General features: G+C 39.1%; 1 protein-coding gene across 7 annotated transcripts in view; it reads right to left on the bottom strand.

The window, feature by feature from the left end:
• PDE10A (phosphodiesterase 10A) overlaps nt 1-27,028 on the bottom strand; it is a 547,546-nt gene that overhangs the window by 86,634 nt on the left and 433,884 nt on the right. For all 7 annotated transcript variants that reach the window (XM_070518672.1, XM_070518620.1, XM_070518469.1 and 4 more), the window contains 3 exons: nt 9,685-9,713; nt 2,290-2,410; nt 1,225-1,274 (listed from right to left, as the gene is read on the bottom strand). In XM_070518672.1, coding sequence (XP_070374773.1) covers nt 1,225-1,274; nt 2,290-2,410; nt 9,685-9,713 — 200 coding nt within the window. The remainder of the gene's footprint in view (nt 1-1,224; nt 1,275-2,289; nt 2,411-9,684; nt 9,714-27,028) is intronic.

Here is a 27,028-nt window from a genome sequence, read left to right as displayed (position 1 = left end):
ACCAGTGTCTGAAATACAGTGAGGGCATTTAGAAGTAGTAGCAATATCTGAATAACTCAATTGAATAAACACTCGTCTGATTGTTTCAATGAAAGACACTAAGAGAGATGTTGGTGAATATACGAATGAAAGAAACAGGTCCTTGCCCTAAAGAGCTTTTAATTTTGTAACATAATTACAATACAGTGGAAAACAAAGCTGGCAAACCGAGAGGCTCAATTATGAGTAGAGTAAATCAACCAATAAATATTTTTTGTGTAACGACTTCCACGCTTTGCACTATTGTAATATTCAAGAGTACTGTTAAAAATCCTGCAGTACCTGTGTCTCTATTCCTAGTAACATTTTACATAATACAAATAACACACATTTTCAACACTCAGGAATACGAGAATCACTTTGCACAAATACATGCCAAATCTCAAATAACAATGCCTAACAGTAAGAAATACACAGTAAAAGTTTGCCAAATCAATGTGTAAGTGGGTTTTCTATATTTAAGCTATGAGTATAAGTTTTATCGGCCCAGAATATTATTCTAAAACATGTTACGTACGTGTTTTTAATACCCTAACAAAAATCAAAAGCCAGTAACTGACTGTCTTGAAATACTTTTGAAAGTGTATGTATACGCCACACTGGACAGTGGGCTGTACTTTAGGTTAAAGCAGAAGCACAGAGCCCAGCCTGTTCCTCTGAAGACTGGAGCAGGCAGACCTGAATGGGCTGGACCATGAACCAGGCTGAGCCACGGCCACGGAGCTCAGAGACCAAGAGTTAACAATTCCATCACGGCACTTTCAGAGTCCTCTTAAAAAAACATTAAAAGTCACATCAAAAACGTTGAACTTTTGTTCTCATTTTATCCTCCTGTGGATTGTGTGTAGAAACGGGCACAGGCTGTCCACGATGACACCGGGCAAATGGCACTGAAAGAACTTCCTTACAAAACAGTTGAGTCTAGAAATGCCATTCATAAGAGAGGAGACCACAAACCAACACCAAACAATAAGGACGTTATAAAATCTTATGCCTACATGTTGCCACGTTGCTAAAACTCTGAGCTGGTAATAACCACATATAGAAACGAAATACAAAATCGGCTTAAAATACTTAATTACGACACATCTGTCAAATTGTTTGCAACATAACACTTTATCTTTTTAATAAAGCTAATGACATTTTTCTTATCTACAGCACCAAAATCTAAATTTAGGTACTTACATTATTGCACTCTCCAAGGAAATACAGTGCAAATCCATCAGCTTTTGTGGCTGCCAAAGTAATAAGAAAGGAAGAAACTAATCTCAATGGAAGAATATAACATGTATGAATTCTCTAAGGTGAGCCCTCAGATACCAGTCTTTTGAATGCATTTGTTAACATAATTAATGGTCGTGCAGTAAACTGAACAAAATAATTCACGGCTTTACTCAATTAAGTAGAATATCCTCATTTATTTTTTCATCAGCTATTGCAAATGTTAAGATGTGACATCCTCAAATGCACATCCAGCAGTCAAGGTACTGTGAAAGAACGTATTTGTCAAACTTTAAATAGCAGAATTATCGGAAAATATTTTTGAAATTTGAGAACTGTATTTAATTTTTTAAGTATTAAAAAATACCAGAAGTGATTTTCATAGTATTAAATAACCATTATAAGAATCAACAAGGATAATGTACACATCTACATATCATCACCGAAGAGAACATAATTTAACTCTTCTAAAACTGCTTCTGGGTCATCTGAAGGCAATTATCAGAGCAGTTAATAGATCATTCTTGAGGGAGCACCTGCATATAAACCCCTGCGTAAGTCCTTCCACCTGGGTGGCCCTGGGTAAGCTATTTGGCCTGTCTTTGCCAAGGCTTCCTCATTAGCAAAACTGTGATAATGACACATAAATTTGTCGTCTCTCCAAGTAAATTTAAAATGTTTTTTCTTCCTTAAAAATTAATGATTCCTTTTCTAAAGATGTGATATAATTCACTAAAACTGTACTTTCCACAGAATACCAGGTTTTAATAAGAAGTCATAGTATATTCCATTTATACATCAGGAAGATGCTTTTTTGGGATCAGATAACTTAGCAATTTTTAGGTTTGACTCATTCTGGTAGTTTCAGAAAAAAATATTTTCACTTCAAACATAGCCCGAGAATCGAAGTAAATAAATGACTTGCATTTGCCTCTTAGTATGTGAATTATTTTTGCCACTTTTCGCAACGGAATAAAAGAATTCTTGGTTCATTTTTTTCTACCAAGAGGAATACAAAACATTCCTTACCTATTTTAATGATGCTACTCAGTTCATAGAGGAGAAGCTGGTTGTCTCCCCCAGTATCCAGCCGCTGTTCTATATAGCTGTTAAGTTCATATACAACTCCCTGCATATTCGTATCTTGGTACTTTGAATAAAAAAATAAAAAGAAAGGGCATAATTAAACATAATAAAACAAAAATTCCTTAGTTTTTAAAACATACTATTAATATATTTAATGTTATTACTAGCTGTTGATTATGCTTTTATAGAGCATGATTTAAATACCATAATTTAGTATAAAAATAGATTGAAAATTTAAATTGCTACGACTTACTAAGAATATCTATAGACTCCACGTAGGCTTATTTATATTAAAATATCAAATGTTACAGATTATGACTGTTTCTGAAGTTTTGTAAATAATGTATCAGGCAACTTGATCAGTAAAAATAGTATAAAAGTTTGCTAACTGAAGGAAATATTGTGACAGGCTAGAAGAGTCACCAGTATGCACTGCTCTGGGTGAAACAAAGTTTGTTATTACTCTCCAGTTATTTGCATCAATGTGGCTGCCACCCTAGTCGGATCTCAAATATGCCACTAAAACAGGAGGAAGAGGTGTGCACTCCAGCCGCCCCAGCGGGAGCAGCCGTCGCACAAGTCAAGAGCACTGGGCTTTATCGTGGTACCAGGGACAACAGCAGGGGGACAAGGGGTTTGGGAAGACGGTGGAAGCTAAATCTCAGCTACTCCCAGCACAAGCTACCACTGTGTGTCTTCTCTACAAGTACTGAAAAACAGTCTTCTAACAAATTGCCCCGCTCCCAAGCTTGCCTCCTCTCCAAACAACAGCCACGGCAAACTTTAAAAATAAAAGAAAACTCTGTCATTTCCTGGGTTAAAATACTCCTGGGCCTTCCCGTTTCACTTAGAATAACCGACAAACTCCTCACAGAGTGGCCTCCCACACTCTACAAAATGTGGTGTCTGTCTGCCTCGGAAACTGTCTCAAGCCACCTGTCTCTCTCTTGACCACCCAGACATCTTTCACTCCTAAGGCTGATGACTTGCTGTTATTGGGTACTCAATAAACATCTGTGGAAGGAATAAACAAACGAAAGAATGGATGAATCAATCAATCATTTCCCAAATATGTATCAGCAATCCTGACAATCTTCTACATGCAGGCACTCTTCTAGACATGAGAGACACTAGAGGATGAGCAAAATAAAATTCCAGTCCTTGAGGAACTTACAGTCCAGTTGGAAGAGAATAAATAGGGAAACTATATGGTGTGACGGAAGGCGACAGGTGCTATGCAGAAAGCGGGGCAGGAAAGGCTGAGCGTGAACACCTTTGGAGGGAGAGGGTTATCTTTGTAAACTGGATGGTCAGTGAAGGAAGACTTCAGTGACATGGGACATACAGGCAGACTCCAATGGAGCCTGATGCCTTTAATGCCCGAAGCCTGCCTAGCCTCCTCTAGTGGCTTCATAAGGGACTGCTGATCATTCACCACCTCTCTTAACTCTTGACCTATAAACTGACTCAAGTCCAGGCAGGGCCCAGAAAATAAAGTATAAAGGATGACTTGTCCAGAGTGCACATACTCCCCCAAAATGATGAGATTTAGCCAATGTATAGAAACCCGGGAAACAGATGAGAATGGATCTCAAGGGTGCTGAAACAGTGTAGAAGAAAGATAATATTGGATCAGAGCAAACATTAGATATGGGTGCAGTAAGGAGAGAGAGTGGCTTCAGTGTGCAAGGGCTGGGTTGGCTGAAATCTGTTCCCCAAAGTGGCCAACATTAAATGCCTTTGAAAAGCCAGAACTTCCCTACTATACATTCCAATCTTAGCAAGACTAGGATGCTAGCATGGATTTATGCCGTAAGACCTGTTTACCCAGCCTTTGGCTACATCCTACAGATACTCTCTTCATCAAGTTTGTGAGAAGTATGTTCCAGAGGGTGAAGTGGCCTGCATGAAGAGCTCTGTGTTGTGGGCCAGGAATGGCCGTGAGAACTGCTGCTATCCAATGGGGTTTCCTGAATTCACTGAGGAAATGGGATCTTGGCACAGCAGGGCCCAAGTGGCAACACATAATATCTGGAGACAAGGTGGGAGTTGTCAGCATGATGGACACAACTGAAGCTACAACCAGAATGATCTGGGGAGCAGAGACTACATCCGGCTAAAAGTTTCTGTAGAGCCAAGGAAACCATCAACAAAATGAAAAGGCAGCCCACAGAACGGGAGAAAATATTTGCAAACCACATATTCGATAAAGGGTTAATATCCAAAATATATAAAGAACTACAACTTAATAGCAAAAAAAAGCAAATAACCCAATTGAAAAACGAGCAAAGGTTCTAAACAGACATTTTTCCAAGGAAGACGTACAGATGGCCAACAGGTATATGAAGAGGTGCTCCACATCACTAATCATCAGGGAAATGCAAATCAAAACCACAACGAAATATCACCTCATACCTGTTAGAATGGCTAGCATCAAAAAGACAAGAGATGAGTGTTAGTGAGGATGTGGGAAAACAGGGAACCCGTGAACATTGTTGGTGAGAATGTAAACTGATCCAGCCTCTGTGCTAAACAGCATGGAGATTCCTCAAAAAGTTGAAAATAGAACTAGCATTTGATGCAGTAATCCCATTGCTGGGTACACATCCGAAGGAAACGAAATCACTATTTTGAAGAGAGATCTGGAATCCCATGTTCACTGTAGCATCATTTACAATAGCCAAAACGTGGAAACAAGATAAGTGTCCGTTGACAGATGGACGGATAAACAAAACGCACACACACATACACACATACACACACACTGGAATACTATTCAACTCTAAAAAAGGAGGAAACTCTGCTATTTGTGGCAACACAGATGAACCTGAAGGGCACTATGCTAAGTAAAATAAGCTAGACACAGAAGGATAAATACTGTAAAAGGTCTCACTTACATGTGGAATCTAAAAAAGTCAAATTCATAAAAGTAGAAAGTAGATTGCAGCAAGGGGCTGCAGAGTGGGGGAAAGGGGGAAGACACTGGTCAAAGATTACAGACTTCAGTTATATGAAGAAAACGTTCTGGGGATCTAATATACGGGATGGTGCCTATAATTAAAAATGCCGTATGGCATACTTGAGATTTGCCAAGACAGGAGATCTTCAGCATTCTCACCACACACACACACAAAGTAACTGTGCAGTGACGGATGTGCTAATTTAGCTTAACTGTGGTAATCATTTCATAATGTACACATATATCAAATCATCAAATTTACACCTTAAATACATACAATTATTAGTCAAAAAAATAGAAACATTTTTAAGTGTAATTCTTAAAGTAAATAATAAATATCCCAGCAATAACAACAATAATGAAAGACAGAACATTTCATCCTTTTATAAAGTCTCTCCCCTGGTCCTTCTTAATCAATCCTTGCACCCAAGAAACCACTGTTTTTGACTTTTTTCCATGATACATTAGTTTTGCCTATTTTTAAGAATTTTATGTAAATGAAATCATACAACATGTACTGTTTTGAACTTGGGTTTATTTGCTCAATATTGAGATCCCTCCATGTTGCTGTGTGTTTCAGTATTCCTTCCTTTCCATTCCTGGTGGCATCTGTTGTATGAAAATACTACAAATTTTTATCTGTTCTATTACTTTTGGACATTCGGGATGTTTATATTTCCAACTTTGAGCTAAGAATAAAGCTGCTATGAACATTCTTGTAGAAGTCTTTTTGTGAACATAAGTTTTCAATTGTCTTTAGCAAATACGTAAGAGTGAAATTCCTGGGTCAAAAAGTAAATGTATGGCTAGCCCGGTGGCATAGTGGTTAAATTTGCATGCTCCACTTCGGCAGCCCAGGGTTCGAGGGTTTGGATGCCTGGCACAGACCTACATACTGCTCATCAAGCCATGCTGCGGCGCCGTCCCACATACAAAATAGAGGAAGATTGCCAGAGATATTAGCTCAGAGACAATCTTCCTCAAGCAAAAAGAGGAAGATTGGCAACAGATGTTAGCTCAGGGCACACCTTCCTCATTTAAAAAACCCACTAAATTTATATTTAACTTCACAAGAAAGCACCAAACCTTTTTTAACGTTATATATTAAGGATAAAGCTATCAAAATGACTTAGGTATTTTTAGATGAAAATAAATTATAAATAAAGGTCATTTACTTCACACAAACACCAAAGGCAGAAAAATTCTAACTACAGTCATTTGTCACTTAATGACAGGGATACATTCCGAGAAATATGTCATAAGGCGATTTTGTCATTGTGTGAATATCAGAGTGTACTTACACAAACCTAGATGGTATAGCCAGTACACACCTAGGCTATATGGTACTAATCTTATGGGACCACAATATATATGCAGTCATTGACCAAAAGGTTGTCATGGGATGCATGACTAAGAATGAGCAATCACAATAAACAGTTAAGGAATCCTGTGGGCCTCAAGGGCACAGTGGTATAAAAGGAGAATGAGGGGGCCGGCCCCATGGTGTAGCAGTTAAGTTCAAGCGCTCTGCTTTGGCAGCCCGGGGTTCACCAGTTCGGATCCAGGGCATGGACCCAGCACCACTTATCAAACCATGATGCTGGCAGGCATTCTACACATAAAATAGAGGAAGACGGGCACAGATGTTTGCTTAGGGCCAATCTTCCTCAAAAAAAAAAAAGAGAGAGAGAAAATGGGGGTAGCAAAGAGGATGCCACTGACCCTTTTGCAAATGCCTTTTTTAAAAAGCTTTCAAGTCCTAAATAGCAACCAAGGGGTTAGTATATATTCTTCCTGAGCCCATCCTAACACTCTGGGAAATAAAAGAAAAAGCAGCTGCCCTCACTGGTCTCGCAATGTATCAGAGCGCAAAGGGGATGCTACACACAGAGCTGTTTCAAAGTGTCTTATAGGAGTAAGGAAGGCATGGTTCATGAGCAGCATGTATCAGAGCAGCATGTATCAGTCAAATAGACATTTATCAAGATATAGGGTATATTCAGAAAAAACTACTTGAAAAATCCTGGCAAGTGATGATATTCTAGGTTATCAGCTCATAAATTTAGTATTAAACTAGAGATGCACTTTCTCCAAATTTGGCATAAAATAAGAGAGCCTTGTAAAATAATGGCAAAGAAAAACCACTACGTGTCATTGTACCAGCATTTCTAACGGCCTTAAAGCTAGCATGTGGGATTGTCTGAACACATGGCATCTCTTCTCACAGAAGGAAGGCACTGGCACAGTAGCAAGTATGTGCCAATGTCATTATCTGAACCCAAGATGTCTTGCTGTGATATTTGGCTTAACTAAAATATATACAAATATATTCGATAAAAAAGTCTACTCTTTGTCTATACAGTTATTCTCCCCAATGTAACCCGGTTTATATCTGAAGGAGTAGAATGCAACAGCAAAATCAGTGATGACACTATGGTACAAAATCTCTATATTTGGGGACACTGGAGGTGACGGGAGAGTATTCCAGCAAATAGGTGCACAGAGTTTACATGCTGACATGAGGTGTCAGAAGTACAATTCTAATCCTGGTTGTCAACAGAATAGGAAGTAAGAAAACAGGTGGATTGATTGAAACCACCTCTTCTGGGCATCCTTTTTCCACCTCTCTCAAAAACAACAACAAGGTCTAAAATCTTCTCGGGGCTGTAAAGGTTAAATTGAGGTTAGGCATTCCCTGTGAACCAGTTGGTCTGCATTAAAATAAAAAAAGAGGGGCCGGCCCGGTGGTGCAGTGGTTAAGTTCGCACGTTCCGATTCTCGGTGGCCTGGGGTTGGCCGGTTCGCATCCCAGGTGTGGACATGGCACCGCTTGGCACACCATGGTGTGGTAGGTGTCCCACGTATAAAGTAGAGGTAGATGGGCACGATGTTAGCTCAGGGCCAGGCTTCCTCAGCAAAAAAGAGGAGGACTGACAGTAGTTAGCTCAGGGCTAATCTTCCTCAAAAAAAAAAATAATAAATTAAAAATAAATTTAAAAAAAAAGAAATATTGATGAGAAAATTGTAGTTTTCTCCCTACTGTCCTTGATTCATAAAATGCATGGTACTATTTCAGAGACTTGAGATTGTGGCTTTGCCAATATCAACACCCCCACACAGTCTGGCTCTGCCCAAGTCCACTGTGAGAATTCCCTTTTTACCCTCAAGCATTTCTTCTTAGCTTTGTCTGCTGCTGCTAGCAGCTGCAAAAGTTCCAGGCTGATCCCTCCACCCCTTGACACACTTGAAGCATCCAGACATGGGGAATTTCTGTGAGCTCTACAAATGTGAAGTGAACAGTAAAGGTACCCAGAAAAAACCTTGGGATTTACAGAAACCTTAAAATTCTGTTAGGTTGCTATGGACAGAGGGAACTCTCTCCAGTCTCCAGGCAAGGCCCTGGTCATTTCAGAGATTCCTTTTTCAGAAGATCAAAAATAAAGGAACAGATCTGTATACCGGATCCTATTAACAATACTTCAGTTTACATCTTATGATAAAGAGTGGCCTCTTACGGAAGGTTGCAACAGATGCAACTCAAACTGATTATTTTCAATATTTAATACATGCTTATGGTCTTTATCTGTGTGCAGGATGTACAATTAAGATACTTTTCATAGGTAATTAATTATAATTATAATTTTGTAGTACTAAACACAGCAGGCTAAATGCTTTCATTGCTCGTCCCCCATAAGCTTTCAAGTGTCTCAAAGTTAATACCACTTTAACCTGGTATTGGATCTTTTAGTTTTTCAGGAGAAGCCAGAAATCCCATCTTAATATGTGTCTCTAAATTTCTAAATGTTGGACATGAAAACAGTGCATTTAATATTTCTAAAATTACTGAGGAATGCCACGTCTTCAACACACGAGTAGTCACCTTTTTGTTCTTCCAAAAAGAAGGTGCATACACTCAACGGCAGGGTTAGCCAGGTAACACACTGGCGGAAAGCTAATAAGTGGAGGACCTGATGCAGGTGGCTCCTGTGACCTGGCCCGAGCAGACTGCTGCCATGTGGGAATGCTGTGTTGGTGCTGCCTTATCTTATAGTTTTTCAAGAGAAGCCAGAAATCCAATCTTAATATGTGTCTCTAAATTTCTAAATGTTGGCAGCTCGTTCAGAAAACCCCATAAGCATATGTACACCAAACACCATGCATCTGTTAGCTGTGCTTGGTCTTGAGGCCTCCAGTTTCTCCAATTTGCAACCTCTCTCTACAGTGACTTTATTCCATATTAATGAGCGATACTTTGAAAAAGGCTCTCAGGTTTTTTCACCATTTTTGCTAATACCTGAACCTATGATAGCAATGAGAAAATGTACTAAAGGATTTATCCCCCATATTGTGGTAGTAGAAATTCTATTCATATTACTTACCCTGCTGACTTCCTTAGGAGCCGATTCATCTGGGGGATTGAGAAGGGAGGAGGAAAAAACACAATTAGAAACTCTGAGTAGGTTCTGAGATACAGGACATTCGTTCACTCTCAGTAAACTAGAAGGCTCTTTCGCAATGCTTCCTCTTACAAAAATCTAAGAATTTGGCTTTAAAAATCTATAAGGGTTAAACATAAATTTATAGTTAGACACACATATTAATTTTGGAGAGGAAATGAAATGCCGCAACAACTTGCTAGTCATTTTCAAGATTACCTTCTTAAGTAGTGTCTGCAAATATGGCTGCACTGTAGTTTATTCAAATATATGTATTTAGAAAAGGCTTTGTAACATTTGCAACATTCTCAATGACACAACTCACAGGAAGATCTCAAATGACCATTAACACTTGTGCTGTGAGGGTTAATTTCAGCATTTCTAATTGGCTGGAATAAGACATGAACCTGTGGGACCCTGGTCAAGGCATGAAACACATCTATTAGGAGTGCTGCTTTGGACCATGGGTCCCAGGAGCCGAGAGGCAGTTTGGACCAGCCTGTCAGCATTGTTCATTGGTCAAGTGAACTGATGGAATGCACCTAGTCTAGGTGAGACCCTCTGAAGGGCTCTCCCCTTGGGGCTGGCTACATGGCAAGAATATGCCTGAGTGACCGACATGGTACAAGTAACAAACTAGCCAAGACTCCACTGTAGGACCACCGGTTCTGAGTGTCCCACGCCCAGGTCACTGGTTCTGACCCAGAGAAAGTGCATTTATGTGGCCCTTACCAAGGAAGAGAGACTGGAGCCAGCCTCGCCAGACCCCTCAGTGGGAGGCAGCCTTTAATTGAATGCTGTTGCTGTCTTGTGTCTCATTTAGCAATCAAACCCTAACTACCACCATTAGTGCACACTTAACATGCCCCCAATCTAACGTATTCCGTGTTCCTCCAAAGCATGGCCTACTTTCTCTTGACAGTGACAAAAACATGTCCCGTGGGTTCACACAAGGTTGTGGGGATCCTTTCTCCTTCAACATCCTTATTAACTGAACTGCTGAGTCCTGTTGTTTCCTCCTTTTTCTAATCTTTCTCTGATTTACTGCTTACCACCCATTTCCACAGATAACACCAAGACAAGTCCCAAGTCATTTACCAAGCAGTAGCCTCCAAGCTGGTCCCTGAATCCAGTATCTGCCCATCATGCCTACACACACACACACACACACACACACACACTCTCTCTCTCTCTCACCCACCAAGTCTGTCTTTCAAACACAGTCTATCTATCATGCCCCTTAGATGCTTCAGAACCTAAAGGAAACCAGATTTCAACACTGGTTGCACACTGACTTTGCCTGGGAGCCTTTTAAAAATTACCAAGCTTGAGATGATCAGATAGCAGGTATTCAATAAACAGTACCTAATTTTTGGATTATTGTATTAATACACACTTGCTTACATATTTTCTTGCAATTGTTGCAAAATGGCTTGAGTATTGCATCTGATTGCCCTAAGAATGCAAGCATGTTGTAGGGAAAACATTGATTTTATCTTCTATAATGACGTCACATTGCAGAAATTTTTCCTCTGCTCTTCACTTCCTGACCCCTTGCCTTCTCCTGAACCTCTCTGAAGATGGGTCTCTGATATAATCATTAGAACAAATTTACGAACAGCTTCTAAACTTACAAAGGCTTATATAGGTTTTTAATTTTCTTAAGTTTTTATCTAAGAAATCAATGAACATCGTTTCAAAAGTCGAAGCGGATTAAAAGGCACTTGATGAAAAGTAGCAGTTGTACAAACAGGTTTTCTACTAGGACGGCATGGAGTTGCCAAGCCGTAACACTGGAACCTTCCACTATCCAGCAGACATCACTAAGTTCTGAAAGTTAGTTCAAGGGAAGAATAGTGTGTATGTCCAGACATCTGTAAATAAATGTTACCTTTTCTTTTTTTTTTTTGGTGAGGAAGATTGGCCCTGAGCAAACATTGTTGCCAATCTTCCTCTTTTTGCTTAAGGAAGATTTGCAGTGAGCTAACATCTGTGCCAATCTTCCTCTCCTTTAAGTGGGACACTGCCACAGCATGGCTTCATGAGCAGTGCTAGGTCCATGCCCAGGATCTGAACCTGTGAACCCCCAGCCGCTGAAGCACAGGGCATGAACTTAACCACTATGCCAGTAGGCTGGCCCCAATAAATGTCACTTTAGTTTTGCTTGGTACTTCTCAAACTTGAGTGTGCATGAGATACTCTATAGTACATATGTATAAAAATCAACTATTTTTCACTCTATGGGCAGCTTGATGTATTTGAAAGAAAAATTTTACCTAGAGCTGATTTCTGGATTTCTCACTGTGCATGCTGATTCAGAAATGTACGCTCTCTCTTCCTCCAACATGAAAGTCAAGCAATTTTTTTTTCTAAAGATTGGCACCTGAGCTAACAACTGTTGCCAATCTTTTTTTTTTTTTTCCTGCTTTATCTCCCCAACCCCGCCTCCCCCGTACATAGTTGTATACCTTAGTTGTGGGTCCTTCTAGTTGTGGGATGTGGGACGCCGCCTCAACGTGACCTGACAAGCAGTGCCATGTCCGCACCCAGGATCCGAACCCTGGGCCGCCGCAGCGGAGTGCATGATCTTAACCACTCGGCCACGGGGCCGGCCCCACAATTTTTGTTAAATGAATGTCAAGTCTATTATATTTAAGCCACATGGCATTTTAGCTGAGGAAATTAATGAACACAGTGAAATTTGCTAGGAGAAGGGAACTCTGCTTCCTATTTCCTATATTAGGAACTTTCATTTATTTGAACTCTATTGCCCAAGGGAAACTTAAGCATGTTGAAGATAGTTCATTTAATTTCTCTCTGCAGTGGAGGGGCACTATAGAAGGGCATACAAGAGGCAAAATGGACTACGGTTTAAAGACCAGATCTGCACTCATTTGCCATATTACTTTGGGCAAAGTGTCTGACTTATTTTGCCACCTTATCAGTCTGAACTGAAACAACATCTTGACAACGTAATTTGATTCTGAAAAACATCATCTAAGAATTCCAGGTTAAGAACCCAGAACTTAGGGGCCGGCCTGGTGGCATAGTGGTTAACTTCGTGAACCCTGCTTTGGTGACCCAGGGGTGCGCAGGTTCAGATCCCCAGTGAGGACCTACGCACTGCTCATCAAGCCACGCTGTGGTGGCATCCCACAAACAAAAGAGAGGAAGATTGGTACAGATGTTAGCTCAGCGACTGTCTTCCTCAAGCAAAAAGAAAATTGGCAACAGATGTTAGCTCAGGGCCAGTCTTCCTCACACACAAAAAAGAAAACTCATGACTTAGGAGGCTTCCTTCTAGAGACCCATGATTCTGGACCACGTCTGTACACTCTCAAAACGCACTCATGACGCAACTGCTGGATTGGCATTTCCCATGGTTCAGCAACAAAGCTCGCTTTAAAACGAAAGGGGAAGGGATCGTGGAAAAGGAGGAAAATTGCCTTGGATGCCAGATTTTGAATCATTCATGAGCGTCCAATTGCAACAAAAATGTTCACAACAGCAGAACCCCCAATACATTTTGCTCATTTGACTCAAAATCGTCATACCTCCAAACAACAAACATTTATTGAGCACGAAGCGCCTGACACCTCTGTAGATGCTTATAATATATCAGAGAACAAAAAAGGATGATAATCCCTACCCTCAGGAGGTTTTATTCTAAAGGCAGGAGACGGTCCATAACCATGACAAATAACTAAGTTATGCAGCAAGTTGGCAGCGGGAAGTGCTTTGAGATGGGAAACACAGTAGAGCAGGTTAAGAAGGATCAGAAAGCAGTGGGGGAAGAGGTTGGGGACAGGCAACAGGTTAAAAGTGTGGTTAGTGTAGGTCCCCTGGAGAAGCTGAACTGTAATAGCCACTTCCTAAGGGAAGCACATTCCAGCAGAGGGAGCCGCCTGAGCAAAGACCCTGAGACACAAGTGTGCCAGCTGCTCTTGCCGAAGTTAGCTCCTCCTCCTTTCCAAATCCTGAAGTTTTTCAAGACTCAGCTCAATGTGTGTTTTGTCCAAGAGGCCCTCTGGAAAGCAACAGGTCCGCTATCTCTCTTTCCTCAGAATTCTTAGGCACTCCTTTGCTGTTAGGAAAGCAGAGTGCTACGGAAAAAAAGAAGATGGGCCTGGAGTCCGACCAGATCTGTTTTCAAATCTCAGCTTCGCTTAGAAGCCACACATGGGTTTCTCGACCTTTCCAAACTTGGTGACCTCATATTCGTAAAATGAGGTCATGGCAGACGGTGTTAGGATTAACTCACTGAGTTAATATACACAAAGTACTTGCACAGAGTGGACGCTCAATAAATTTCAGTTTTGTTTCTCCCCATTCAACTGGGCATTAGTTATAGTCTGCCTTCTGTCGATAACTAGATTCATGTGAATGACCTCTTACCTGGATAGAAGTTCTTGGAGACAAAAGACCACATCTACTATTTCATTTACATTACTGAAAAAAAATGGCATTCCAAAAAATGATTCTTGAATGACTAAAAAATAGATGATGATGCTTTTGCACACAGTATTTTTTTCTTCAGACAGCAGCAGAGTGGTAAAACACTAGAGGATTATTACTTCTGCCAGTGGTTGAAAATCTCTCAGCCTAACTATTAAATACACTTCCCAAATCACTTCGTTTTTGTTTTCTTTCTTGAATTTTCTAACATTAAAAGCTAGGCATTTATGGAAGAACATGAGCCGTGTAATCAAGAATGCAGTACCAAGTTAATTGGTTTCTGCCAACACACCCTCTACTTTGCAGAGTTACTGACGAGGAAACACGAAATAAACCACAAATCACTCAAGAACTGGAAGGTACAAGGAACTACATACTTGGGATATGCTTGGTCTGAAAAAAAAAGAGGGGGAAAGGATATATATATTCACAAGCTGTCATAAAACACGAAAAGCTATTATTTTTTCCCTGAAAGATTACATTGATTTTTCAGTAACTTGTAGAATGACATTTTCTAGCACATACTACTTACAGTCTATTCCTCTGGACTTAATTCTATATGAACAGAATGAGACCATTTCTAGTGAGAGCCCATGAAGCTTTCCAGTTCTATAAATGAAAAGTGATGGCTTAAAAAGGCATAGTGTGAATTGCAGGTGTTCATCGATACATCTAAAATGTAATAATTTACAAAATTTCTTCCTTATATTTTATTTTGCAGACACAAGAATTATGAACATGTATAATAGATAAGTACTGTATAATAAGACGATTTAGTTTCTCTCTTGGAGTTAACAGAAAATAGCACATTTCAGGGACTTTCACTTATCAAGGCCGTAGAAGGAAAGTTCAAGAAAGGTATCATAATACAATCACTTAATACATTTTTCTTCTTTTCCATATGGTAAATTATTGAACTTAGTAACTTTTACATGACCTAGAATTGTGTTGACTCTGTGAGTGTAATCTCTGTATGTCCTAATCATTTTCTGGATTGGCATCGTGCTCAGGAGCAAATGTAACTAACTTTAAAGTTCCCCTTCAGAAACCTGAGCAACATCTATCCTAGACAGGCTAATACAAGGAATTATTTTCTTGAGTTGATCTTGATTTCTCAGTTGATACTAGACAAGCTGTTGAAATACATAAACAATTCTATCCTTCCGACAGAAGAAACTGAACTAATTAAATGTAAACTGTCAACATTTGAGGACGTAGTCACCGTCTGAACAGGGGAAATTACATATTCAACAGTCTTCCAAAATTCATAGTTTCAAGTGATATTCAGAAACAGCTGAGAAATTTTAGAATTTATCATGAACAAAAAATTACTGAGCCTTCCTAAAACTCTTAAAACGTTTTGTGCCTTTAAAAAAATATCTTTAAGGGGCCTGCCTGGTGGCGCAGTGGTTAAGTTCACACGTTCTGCTTTGGTGGCCCAGGGTTCACCAGTTCAAATCCTAGGTGCGTACCGATGCACTGCTTATCAAGCCATGCTGTGGCAGGCGTCTCACATATAAAGTAGAGGAAGATGGGCATGGATGTTAGCTCAGGGCCAGTCTTCCTCAGGAAAAAAAGGAGGACTGGCAGCAGATGTTAGCTCAAGGCTAATCTTCCTCACACACAAAAAATACATATATATCTGTTTAGTATTTTTTATTTTCACTCCAACATTTTGGATGTGGGGAAAGGAGAATTCCAAAGCTTTCCTATCCTATTCATAAAACTGATAAACAGAGAAGGGCATCAAAGTCAATATGGTCTGGGAGTTTTCTGAGGATGCAAAAAAAAAAATCCAGAATGTATTGTTCACCTCCAGATTCCCAAGATTCTCTGAAGCACACAACGTTCCTTGAAATTTGGCTATCAGAGACCCTAACTCAAAACTGAAAATAGTAGATGATCTTGGCACCAAACAGATGATAAACACTAAGAACTCAGAAAAAAGGTTTAAGTTTCACTGCCTCAATCGTATCATTTTGAATCGCAGTCACAGTACTAATAATAAATGAGTTGGAAAATGTATTGTACAAGTTTCTGGTTGTCTGCAAATCTTTCACTTCACTTTTGAAAATGTGTTTTTCTTCCTGTTGTGTCTGACAGAACCTAATTACTACTAACTTAATTTGTACGTCTTTGAACTTCTGCTCCAAAACTGCTCAAAGGAGAAATTAAAGGCTTTATTATTTTTCTATGAAGTTGCTTCATGTTCCCTCCACTGATTCTGCAGCATGTCAAGTGTGGTAGATAGAGGACATTTAGAACACTGGCTCTCTAGTTAGTTTCTGTGTACGCTGAAAACAATGAGACTTCTAAAGAGCTGACTTTATTTAAAAAAAAAAAATCCTTAACGTATGCAGGAAGGTGAAGATTGTGAGTGGTTCTCTTTCTGCTCCAGACCAGCTAACAGACCAACAAAGGAAAAAAGCCTCAGGAACACAGTCTGCTCAGGCCAATGGGAGCAAGGGGGTCTTAGCAGGGGAGGACACAGCTGACCACAGGGGAGTGAGGACGGCCCTGCGTGAAGTATGCTTAGGTCAGAGAATTACTTATTATCTCAGAATATGTACATTTTTATTGAACATATTGAACATTTCTATTTATTATGGGTACCACCCAAAGGAATAAAACAAAGAAACCCAGAGGATGGGTGTTAAAAAGCCAAAGGCTGTTCACCATCAATACCATGATGTTTGCTAATTTTCCCTACGTGCCCAACTGTAGGATGAAGAAAGGAGGGTTAGGAAGAAGCTGGGGAAGATGGGAACTCTTACACAGTCACTTTGGAAAATAGTTTGGCACCTTCAGAAATCCTTGTCCTAGGTATTTATCTACAAATAAGTATGCAAAATATCAAGCATCCAAAAGAGACCAAATTCATGCCAAGAAAGTAAATTTTAAAGTAGAAGTAACTGAGACCCTTAATTGCTAAGATTCTATATCTTCTTCTCTCAATACGAAATGCAATCCATGAGCAGGATGAGCTCAGATAAAGAAGATAAAATTACATGTTCTTTTGCACATCCAAGTCCATCTTGCTGGTGCACTTTCACAAAAAAAGGCTAAAATATTGTCACGAAATTCATTATTCTTTCGTATCCATTAGTTATAATCAATTATAAAAGTGAATTAAACACCTATTTGCAAAAGACTGCTGAATTCAAAAACATTGTGTCTGTGGTTCTCTGGAAATTGATAAAACAACTGATAGCAGAATAATTCCAGAATCCTACCAAGTAGAGATTGGTAGAATGCATATAGCCCAAGGAGAAACAATTTTTTGGAATATTATTTTGAAAAATTTCGGAAGATAACCACTAAACAGAGACAAGAGGTCATACCCTTAAACTAAAATGCCGTATAGATGAACAGTATCATGTCTTTCTACTAACACTATAAAAAATTAACCAAACATAGCTATAGTATTAAATATCTAGGATTTAAAAATAAACTACAGCATTATATATCTGAGATAAATGATGGAATATTCTTCATCTCTACTAAGATCCTGGGCCAATAAACTTGAGGTCTCTAAACAAATTGGCTATGGTTCCGGAGCAAGGATGGAGCCCCGGACAGCAGGGTTTTGGGTTTCAAATCAACCTGCTTATAGACAGGCAGACCCATTCACTTGTTATCAGAAGATCTACACTTTCGGATACTGAATATCGAGAGCTACATTTTGGAGTTTCATCAGTACTTTTCAAACTTTTTCCAACTTGGCAATTTTTTAAATTTCCAAATAAAATCTTATACAGAATAACCCAACAGATTAAATACATTAAGAAAAATCTAACTGGAGACATAGTAATTCCTTCAATATCATTTGCAACCTCCTTTGAGACCTCCTTCTGGTTCTGCACCAGCTGGAAGCTAAAAACTACATTGTCAGATTTCCTTGCACTGAATCAGACATACTACAATGTGAGATTGAGTTCAGAACTGAGTTAAGTGGGAGGAAAGGTAGGGTGTGAGGTTTCTTTTTCTGGGGAGCATCAAAGCAGAGATAGAACGGATCTACAGCCGCCAGATTCCTGCCTCCCTGGGCATCCTGGAGCCAAGGGAGCAGCTTTACCGGTCCCAGCCATGAAAGGGAAATTCTGCAGCCTGAAAGTTTTTTTGGTCATTCCACCTGGAGTTGACTGCTCTAGCCCTTCCAATGATTTGTAAGTCACCCAATACATTTCTTTATGTTTAAACTAGCTTAGATTGGTTTCTATTATTTATAACCAAACCATAACTGATATGTGTTTTATTAGTAAAAATTTGCTATCAAATTTAAAAATTATTGCAAAACTCATTATATAAAGGCAACAAAGAGAATGAAGAAGCTGTTTGAATAACACAAAATTTTGAAACAGATGTTATGGAGAACATGTGTAGTCTTACATCAATCTCAGAATCAGATTTATTTCTGGAAATTTTGGGGGGAACCCATAATGGTTCACGTAGATAACAAGATACAAAAGATAAAATACTGCTCTGGGAGGTTTGTCGTTCTTTTGTTTGTTTTATGTACTGCCTTACAAATTCAAAAGACTCTTGATTAAAATGACTCAGAAGCTTAAAAGAGATAATATTTACAAATTTTTCTTTCAAAGTTGAATCACTAAACACATGACAAATATAAATACAAATTCCGACAATAAGAAGCATCCAGATACACAGTAAGCCAACTCTTGCATATGTTCTTGTGATTAAATATGCACGGAACTAACTTTCTTCAAAAAGACGAGAGCAGAGCCAAAACTTCACTAATCTGACACATTTATAAGAAGTTCCGACAAATATACAGATGGGTCACTACAAGTTTCATCCGAGTCCTGCATAAAAATGAGTTGAACCAGCAGCACAAAGTTAATCTCTTGGTGGTCTCCAGCAGATTAAAATTTGGAAGATTTAAGTATTCCTGTTATTTTACTATAGATTTAAATTGTTAAAATACATGTAATTCAAATATTTCTGGAAGGCAGTACAAAAACCACTGTCGATGTGTTTCTATCTCCTGTTACTTTCCTTTTCATTTTATGCCATGATTAAAAAGAAAAAAGAAGATTCCCAATCATAGGTCTGAGAATAATCTTCAAGATGAAATATATGCAAATAAAGTAAGTACATGTGACTTCAGGTATGAGGCACCTGGCCTAGATAACCAGGTTTTAAATCCTCAGGCTGGATTTACAACACGATTTCCATAAATTCTGGGTGCACAAGTTTCAACTCCCCAAATGTTTCCCTTGGGTTAAAATTTTAGCATTTTCCCTTTTTCATTTCTTATCGCACATACTTAAATGTGTTTCTATTTTAGTTCTAAAATAATCTTCACTGGGATTTCCTATATACAGAAGTGTCAACTGCCTAAGTAGTTCCATCTTAATCTATGTGAGCTCTATGCCTGTGAATGCCCGTCAAAAATCACAGCATCCTCTCCCTACTTCTCATCTGTCCTTTACGCTGGCTTTTGTTTCTTCCATGCTACTTATAACCACAAACATGATATATAATGTGCTAATTTATTATGTTTTTGTCTGTCTTCCCTCCACCCACACTACTGTGGAAGTCCAAGGAGGGTGAAAATGTCCCTTGTAGAATTCTCTATCTTGAGTGTCTAGAACTGTTTCTGATGCAAAGTAGACAGTTCAGTAAATATCTGTTAAAAGAATGATTGGCTATATAATAACTACTTGATCATATCTATCTATGGGTATAAATAGGGTAAATAAATTTGCTGCTGATAATTATGAAAATTTATTCAATATTTATTCACTATTTCTTTTGAATCTTCCAGCGATCTTCAACCGTTAAATCCTTAGGCAAATAGAAGAAATTAAATATAGATCAGTGGACTAAACTATGCTTTTAACAAAAGGAAAATATCTCATATATCTCAATTTACTTGAAATGGCAATTTAGACAGTTTCTGTCTATCTTATGTTACTCTAGAGTGACCTATAGCATCCAAGGCTTCTTAAAAGATACGGTGGCACATGAGCATCCCTGGGGCATCATCCCATCTCCCAGGTGACAGCAGATGCTTGAAAATGACTACTGAATGAATGCACGAAGAGAACTCTATGGCCCACAGTGGTTTGCAGGACAAAAGGACAATGGAGAAATACCTGGTTACTAGACCGTGGAAGCACAAAGTCTTCCGAACATAGACCATCATTGTAACGGCAATGGCAGTGGAAAATCCATGAGCAATTGTTAGCAAGGTCAAGATGCACCCTTCAAACACATTTAAGGCAAGAAACCAGGAACTCTCCCAACCCAACTGTTTCTGCTCGTACATGGCCCAGTTGTCTCAGGTGCTCTCCAGAGTGACAAATGTTCTCCTTCCCCAGACATAGCCTTTCTTTGATCATTTCTGCCTCGTCAACCCAATATGTGTGGGGTAAAAAGTTTCAAAAGTTGTTTAAACTATTTTTACTTTTATAATCCTTGTAAAAATAAATTATATTTCCTTATAGATCTGTCACAATAATGCTAAGAGATTCAGTGATTTGAACGTTCATAGCAAAAAGGTCCACGCACATAAATTATTTCTGAAAATAAGAAATACAACAAAAGAAAACATAACATAAATTAAAGTAACAGAAAAAGTTAACGAGGAAAATTATGTTTCTATAGTCCAATAAGTTCAACATCTATTTCAAATGGTTCAAACAACCTTTTCTGGGCAAACAGACGATTTTTCTATCTATAAAACTGTGAAGAATACATTGCAAATATCTGAAGAAATCAAGCCATAATATTCTAAATGCTTTCAGTCATGTTCATAAATGTGAACTTTTATCATTTTGTTTTTATTATATAAACATGTAAAGGGTAGAAAAACTAGAAAATATAAATAAATGCAAACAACTTTAAATCATTCAATACCATACAAAAATCAGTGTTAAACATCCTTGAAATTTTAGGTGTCTCTCTCCTTCTATATTTTTTTCTAAGACTAAATATGTATGTAAACATAATTCTCATTTCATAAAAGAGCGTCATTATATACAAACTATAATCAAGTTGCTCCTTATAAACTAAACATTTATTAACATCTTTATATATGAGTAAATACAGGTGTAACATAACTGTTCTATGATTATCCGACATAGCTACATTACATAAATTATGCTATGTTGTACGTATACTATGTAATATTCCATTGACCAAATTATATTATTTGATTTATCACACACACACACACACATGCACACTCGGAAAGGTTCCAGTATCACACACGATGCCAAAAGAAACAATCTTGCATGCGCGCCTATGTATATCTGTGTATATCATTCATGGTAATAAATTTAAGTCCTAGACCACTGGTTTCAATTGACATCACTGTTGCTTTTTTAAATGTTTTAAAGGCACAGCCTTTTCTTATCAGGACGTTTGGTTTAAATTAATAATATCTTATATACAGGTGGAAATTTTCCATTTAAAAATTTTAATCCACAAAATGTAAAATTTCAGGGCTAAAGGATACCTCAGAGAACATGTCATCCAATCTCATGAAACTGAAACCTGACAACCCACTGAAAAACCAGCCTGAGCCCAGTGCCCACCCAGAGTTCCACACGATGCCCCTCCTTGCTCCCCATTGCTCCATCTGTCTACATCTTAAAGAATCTCTTTCTCGGCTAAAATAAATTAAGCTCTGCAAGACAAATGGCTGCATCTATTGTTCAGTGCTCCACCTCCCGTGTCTGGCTTCCTGCTTAGACATGGGCTAGTTGCTCCTCACTTATTTGTTGAATAAAATTAATCTATCAATACTAGACTCTCTCCTATTACTGCTGGTCCAGACTGTCACCTGGGTCACCATACTCCTTGGCTATGTGTTCGCACTGCCACATAAGCCTTGCTCCTGGCAAGTGACTAGGACATTCCCGACACCTGCACTTACCCCTTGGTGTGTGGGAACCCCGTGCAGAGGGGTGGCAAAAAGCAACTTCCTTGGGCTACGGAGAAACCTGGGTAGGAGTGCAGTTGCCCTTCCCAAACCCAGTCTGACCATAAAAACGGGAGATGTAGTCCAGTTTACAGACAGTATTCAGGGACCAAAAGAGGTTCACATCCAAGGAGATACTGGAGGGAGCACGAGTGTTAAAAGGGTAAGGATGGTGGGAGCTCCAGATAAAAGGCAATGTCATTTCAGGGATTTGAAGAAGCGAAGGGACAGGGGTTCCAGCAGGGCTGCAGTCACAGATGGTTCAGTTTTGAAGTACAAGACTGGAGACCCAAGGATCTAACGTCTGCAAAGAAATCAAAGAAGCCAGCTGTTCAAGGACAGGATAAAACCTCCCTGTGCAAGAACACAGTCCCCTGACTCTGCAGCCATCAGAGAGAGCCTCTGAAGGGATCAAAACCTCTGCTCTCCCCACAGGACAAGCACAGGTGTTCTCCCCACAGTCAATATACTCATATGGACTGGGGACAGGTACAGACACACTGAGAGAACTAGGTGGGTCCCCTGGAAAACCAAGGATGGAGCTGGATGGGAGCCAGGCTGTGAACACCTGGAGGGACTCTGACCCAGGCTGGGCACAGCCAACCTCACCTCTCCTCCCCATCACACCTACAGTGTCATGCTCTAAACCCAAGTATTACAACGTAGGTTCGCGAAAGGATTCAGCTCACATCTTCTCTAAGAAATATTTATAACTACCTGGGAGGCCTAAAGTCCTTTAAGGAAAAGCAGGGACCTTCTCTGAGGAAAATGATGGTACGTTCGCAAATTCTGCATATGATTTCAGAGGAGTTACATGAACTCCAGCTTGATTTTCTAATTGGTTCCATTCAAAAGTTGGCTGATATAAAAACCATTTTAAATTCTGAACTCTAAAAAAATTCTTTTATAAAGTTCTTCTTCAAATATTCTAAAAGTAACAAGCATTACAGCCAATAAACAAATACCAAAATATATGGTGAGAACAGGATTAATCTTACTGCTCCCACTTCCCAACCTCCCTCATGGTAGCCGACGCTAACGCTCCAGGAAGCATCCTCTTCTAGCTGTTTTTTAATTTTCATGCAAACATAATCATACCATGTAAGTATGCTTGTTTTTTCCCGCTAAAATGGCATTCAGCTATACACACTACACTACAGCTTACATTTGTCACTTAGAACGTCCTGGATTCCCTCCAGACAAGAGACTGAACTCCATCTTTCCAACACATGCACAACATTCCATAAATAACTGGACCACAGTTTACTCAATATTCCCTATTGATGGACACAGGTTGATTTCAGTCTTTTCTCTCTACAAGTGATGCCGTGACAAATAGTCTGGTATGAATGACTTCAATGTTTTCCCTACCTTACAAATACTGAATGTTCCCTCAAAGGAAAAAGTTGTAACACTGTCTGGTGCCTTAGTCCCGGAAGCTGAGCCTCCATTCTGATTTTTTCTAACCAGTGATCATCCGTTCAGGGGCTACCAGCAGCCTTCGCTCCTTTGGGAGCAGAGGTCAAGAATCTATGCTGCTGCTGATCACCCTTTGGTGCTCCTGAGATGAGTCTGGTTGGCTGAAACCATCTGCTACCCCTACTGCCTTATAACTTTCTCTCTGTTTCCCTAGCTAGCATTTCCGTCTCATGCTAGGGTTGAAATTTTGTCCCACATCTCCAAGTGCTTGGCTAGAGCCCAGGCAGGCAGAGGAGGAACTCTCACAAGCTCCCAGTCTGGGCTGGAGGTTTGCAGAGAGACTGGATCCTGCTCATGTGGTTCCTGCAGCAGAGGCAAGCTGCTCTGCTTGGATAGACGGGTTCCCCTGGACGCCAATGCCTCCGCTTCCTTCACTGAGAAGGCACAGTGGTACAGTGGGAAGAGGAAGGATGTTGGAAACTGATAGCCAAAGCTTCCTGACTTCTGATCCCTTACGAATGTGTTGAGGATTAAAACTGACTTGACACAGAATTTGTAAATTAATGTCCACTTCCCCCTTATACGCACGAGTCGTTAGATTCCTACTATTACGATCCACTGGAAGACAGACACTACAGGCATCAGTGTCCCCCTAAACCGAGCCCACGTTCAACATGTCTATTCAGGACATTCTGCACTTAGTAGGGTTCCATCCATCTCCTGCCAGATCTGCCCTGATCCCTGTCACTGACTGGACTGCTGAGGCCCCAGCACGTGTCTTTTCAACCCAACCAGTGTGGAGGAGGAATGCTCCCAATCTATTCCCTGTGTGGGGTCATCTCACTGCTTAAGTGGGTTTCTGACCATTAGGCTTCCAATCCTATAGTGAAAGCAACATACAAAAACTGCCAATACTGTTCATGGAACAAAATTTCTGTAGGAAACGGTTAACCTCGAGGACATTTTGGATTGAGATGTAATACCATGAAAAAGAAAATAATGACGCTCAAGAAGTATATAATCACAGTTGAATGATTTTCAGTTGCTTTTTTCTTTTTCCTTCCTACTTCTCTTTTCAGTTAAACATTTAATTACATATTTCTAGGGAACTAGCAAGTTCTACTAATAGGTCCTATTATTTTAGGGTCTTCTAGGGTACTACAAATATTTTAAATTCTTTTGGTCCCTTAAAAAAATGCTTTGAAAATCTTACACAAATTTGAGAATTATCTCATCAACAAATTCTGGGCTATGCGCAAAATGTCATCTAAGATGAAACAATGTTTCCTTTAGTGCAAATAAACCACCTCAAAAAAGAAGATATATATTAAAACCAACCACTGGAATAATTATTTCAAAGACTACATCTATATAAAGCCTAGAAGTAAGGAAGAGATCTTTCTCAAATTAGAAAGTAGTATTTAAAAAGGCCATTACTTATATTTTTTAAAAGTTTTATTAACATATAATTGACACACACTAAGCTGCACTTATTTACAATGAACAAATAGATAAGTTTGGACATATGCACAAACACATGAAGCCAACGCCACAATTAAATAATTAAGACATAAATCACCCCAAACGTTCCCACGAACCCTTTGTAATCTTTCCCAAACCCCATCTCCAAGTAGCCACTGATCTGCTGTTGTCATTGTGGATAACTGCATTTTGTAGAGTTTTATATAAATAGAACAGTATCGTGTACAGCCCTGTTTTTTTATCTAGCCTCTTTGACTCAGCATAATCATTTTGAGATTTTTCCACAACGTTACCTGTGTCAATAACTTATTCTTTTTATTGCAGGAAAATTATTACCACCGTTTGCTTATCCACTCACTTCTTGATGGTCATGAGTTGTTTCCAGTTTAGGGCTATTATAAACAAGGATAGAATGACCATCCACGTACGAGGTTTTGCACAGATAGAGACTTTCCTTTGTCTTCGGTAAATACCTAGGAGGAGAATGGCTGGGTCATATGACCGAAGTATGTTTAACTTTCAGGAAACTGCCAAGCTGTTCTCCAAAGTGGTTATACTGTTCTACGTTCCCTCAGGGCCTGTGGGAGAGTCCAGTTCCTCCACATCCTCTGCAACACTTGGTATGGCCAGTGTGTCTAATTTTAGCCACTCTAAGAGATGTGCTGCAATATTTTTTTCACTAACAGCTTTACTGAAGTCTAATTTATATACCATAAAATTCACCCATGGTAAGTACACAATTCAATGATTTCAGTAAATTTACAGAGGTGTGAAACCATCACAACTATCCAGTTTAGAACGCTCCCATCACCCCAGAAAGCTGCCTTATGCCCATTTACATTTAATCCCTGCTCCCACCCATACCCCAACCACCTCAGTGATGTGCTTTCCGTCTTCACAGATTTGCCTCTCTGGACATTGCGTATAAATGGAATCATACAATATGCAATTGACTGCATCTGGCTTCTTTCACTTAGCGAAATGTTACTGAGGTTCATCCATGTTGGAACATATATCAGTACATCATTTCTTTTTATTGTCAAATTTATTTGTTGCATTATGTGGATATACGACTTTTTTTTTCTATCCATTTAACAGCTCATGGACATTTTAATTGTTTCCAGTTCGGTGCTATTCTGAGTAATGCTCCTGTGAACACTTGCGTGCACATCTTTGGCGCGGCCATGTTTTCCTTTCTCTCAGATAGATTCTTAGGAGTAAGTCTGATGAGTAAGATGGTGAGTTTAACCTTTTAAGAAATTAACAAATTGTTTTTCAAAGTACTTATGCCAGTTTATTTTCCCAAAAGCAAATCATAAAGGTTTCAGTTTATCCACATCCTCACCAATACTTGATATTGTCTATCTGCTTTATTATACTTGTTTCAGTGACTGCAGAATAGCATTTTATTGCATTTCCCTAGTAATTAATGATGCTGAGCAGTCTTCATTGGTCATTTGCATATCTTCTTTGGAATAATGAAGATTAAAATCTGTTGCCTGTTTCTAATGTAGGTTGTTTATTTTCTTATTGAATTTAAGAATTCTTTATATATACTGGATAGAAGTCTTTAACAAAGTTCAATTTACTAATTTTTAAAAATTTTATGGATCATGCTTTAGGTATTATACGAAGTAACTCTTGCCCCACCCAAAATCATGAATTTTTTTTTGTATCTTTTACTAGAAATTTCAGAATTTTAGCTCTTACAGTTAGGTATATGACCCATATTAAATTAATCTTAGTTTATGATGTAAGGAAAGGGTATATAGTCACTTTTTTTTGCACATGGATATCCAATTGTTTATAACAACTATCCTTTCTCCCAATGAGTTGTTTTGCCACCTTTGTTGAAAATCAATTGATCACGAAGAGATCTGTTTCTGGATTCTGAATTCTGTTGCCTTGATCTACATGCCTATCTTTGCGGCAGGAATACAAAGGGTCTGAAATATTGTGTTTGTATAGAAAGTTTGAAATCAA

Source organism: Equus asinus, chromosome 1 (genome assembly GCF_041296235.1).
Source record: "Equus asinus isolate D_3611 breed Donkey chromosome 1, EquAss-T2T_v2, whole genome shotgun sequence".
Classification (NCBI taxonomy): domain Eukaryota; kingdom Metazoa; phylum Chordata; class Mammalia; order Perissodactyla; family Equidae; genus Equus; species Equus asinus.
Note: the sequence above shows the minus strand (reverse complement) of the source record. Positions and strands in the feature narration are given on the sequence as shown.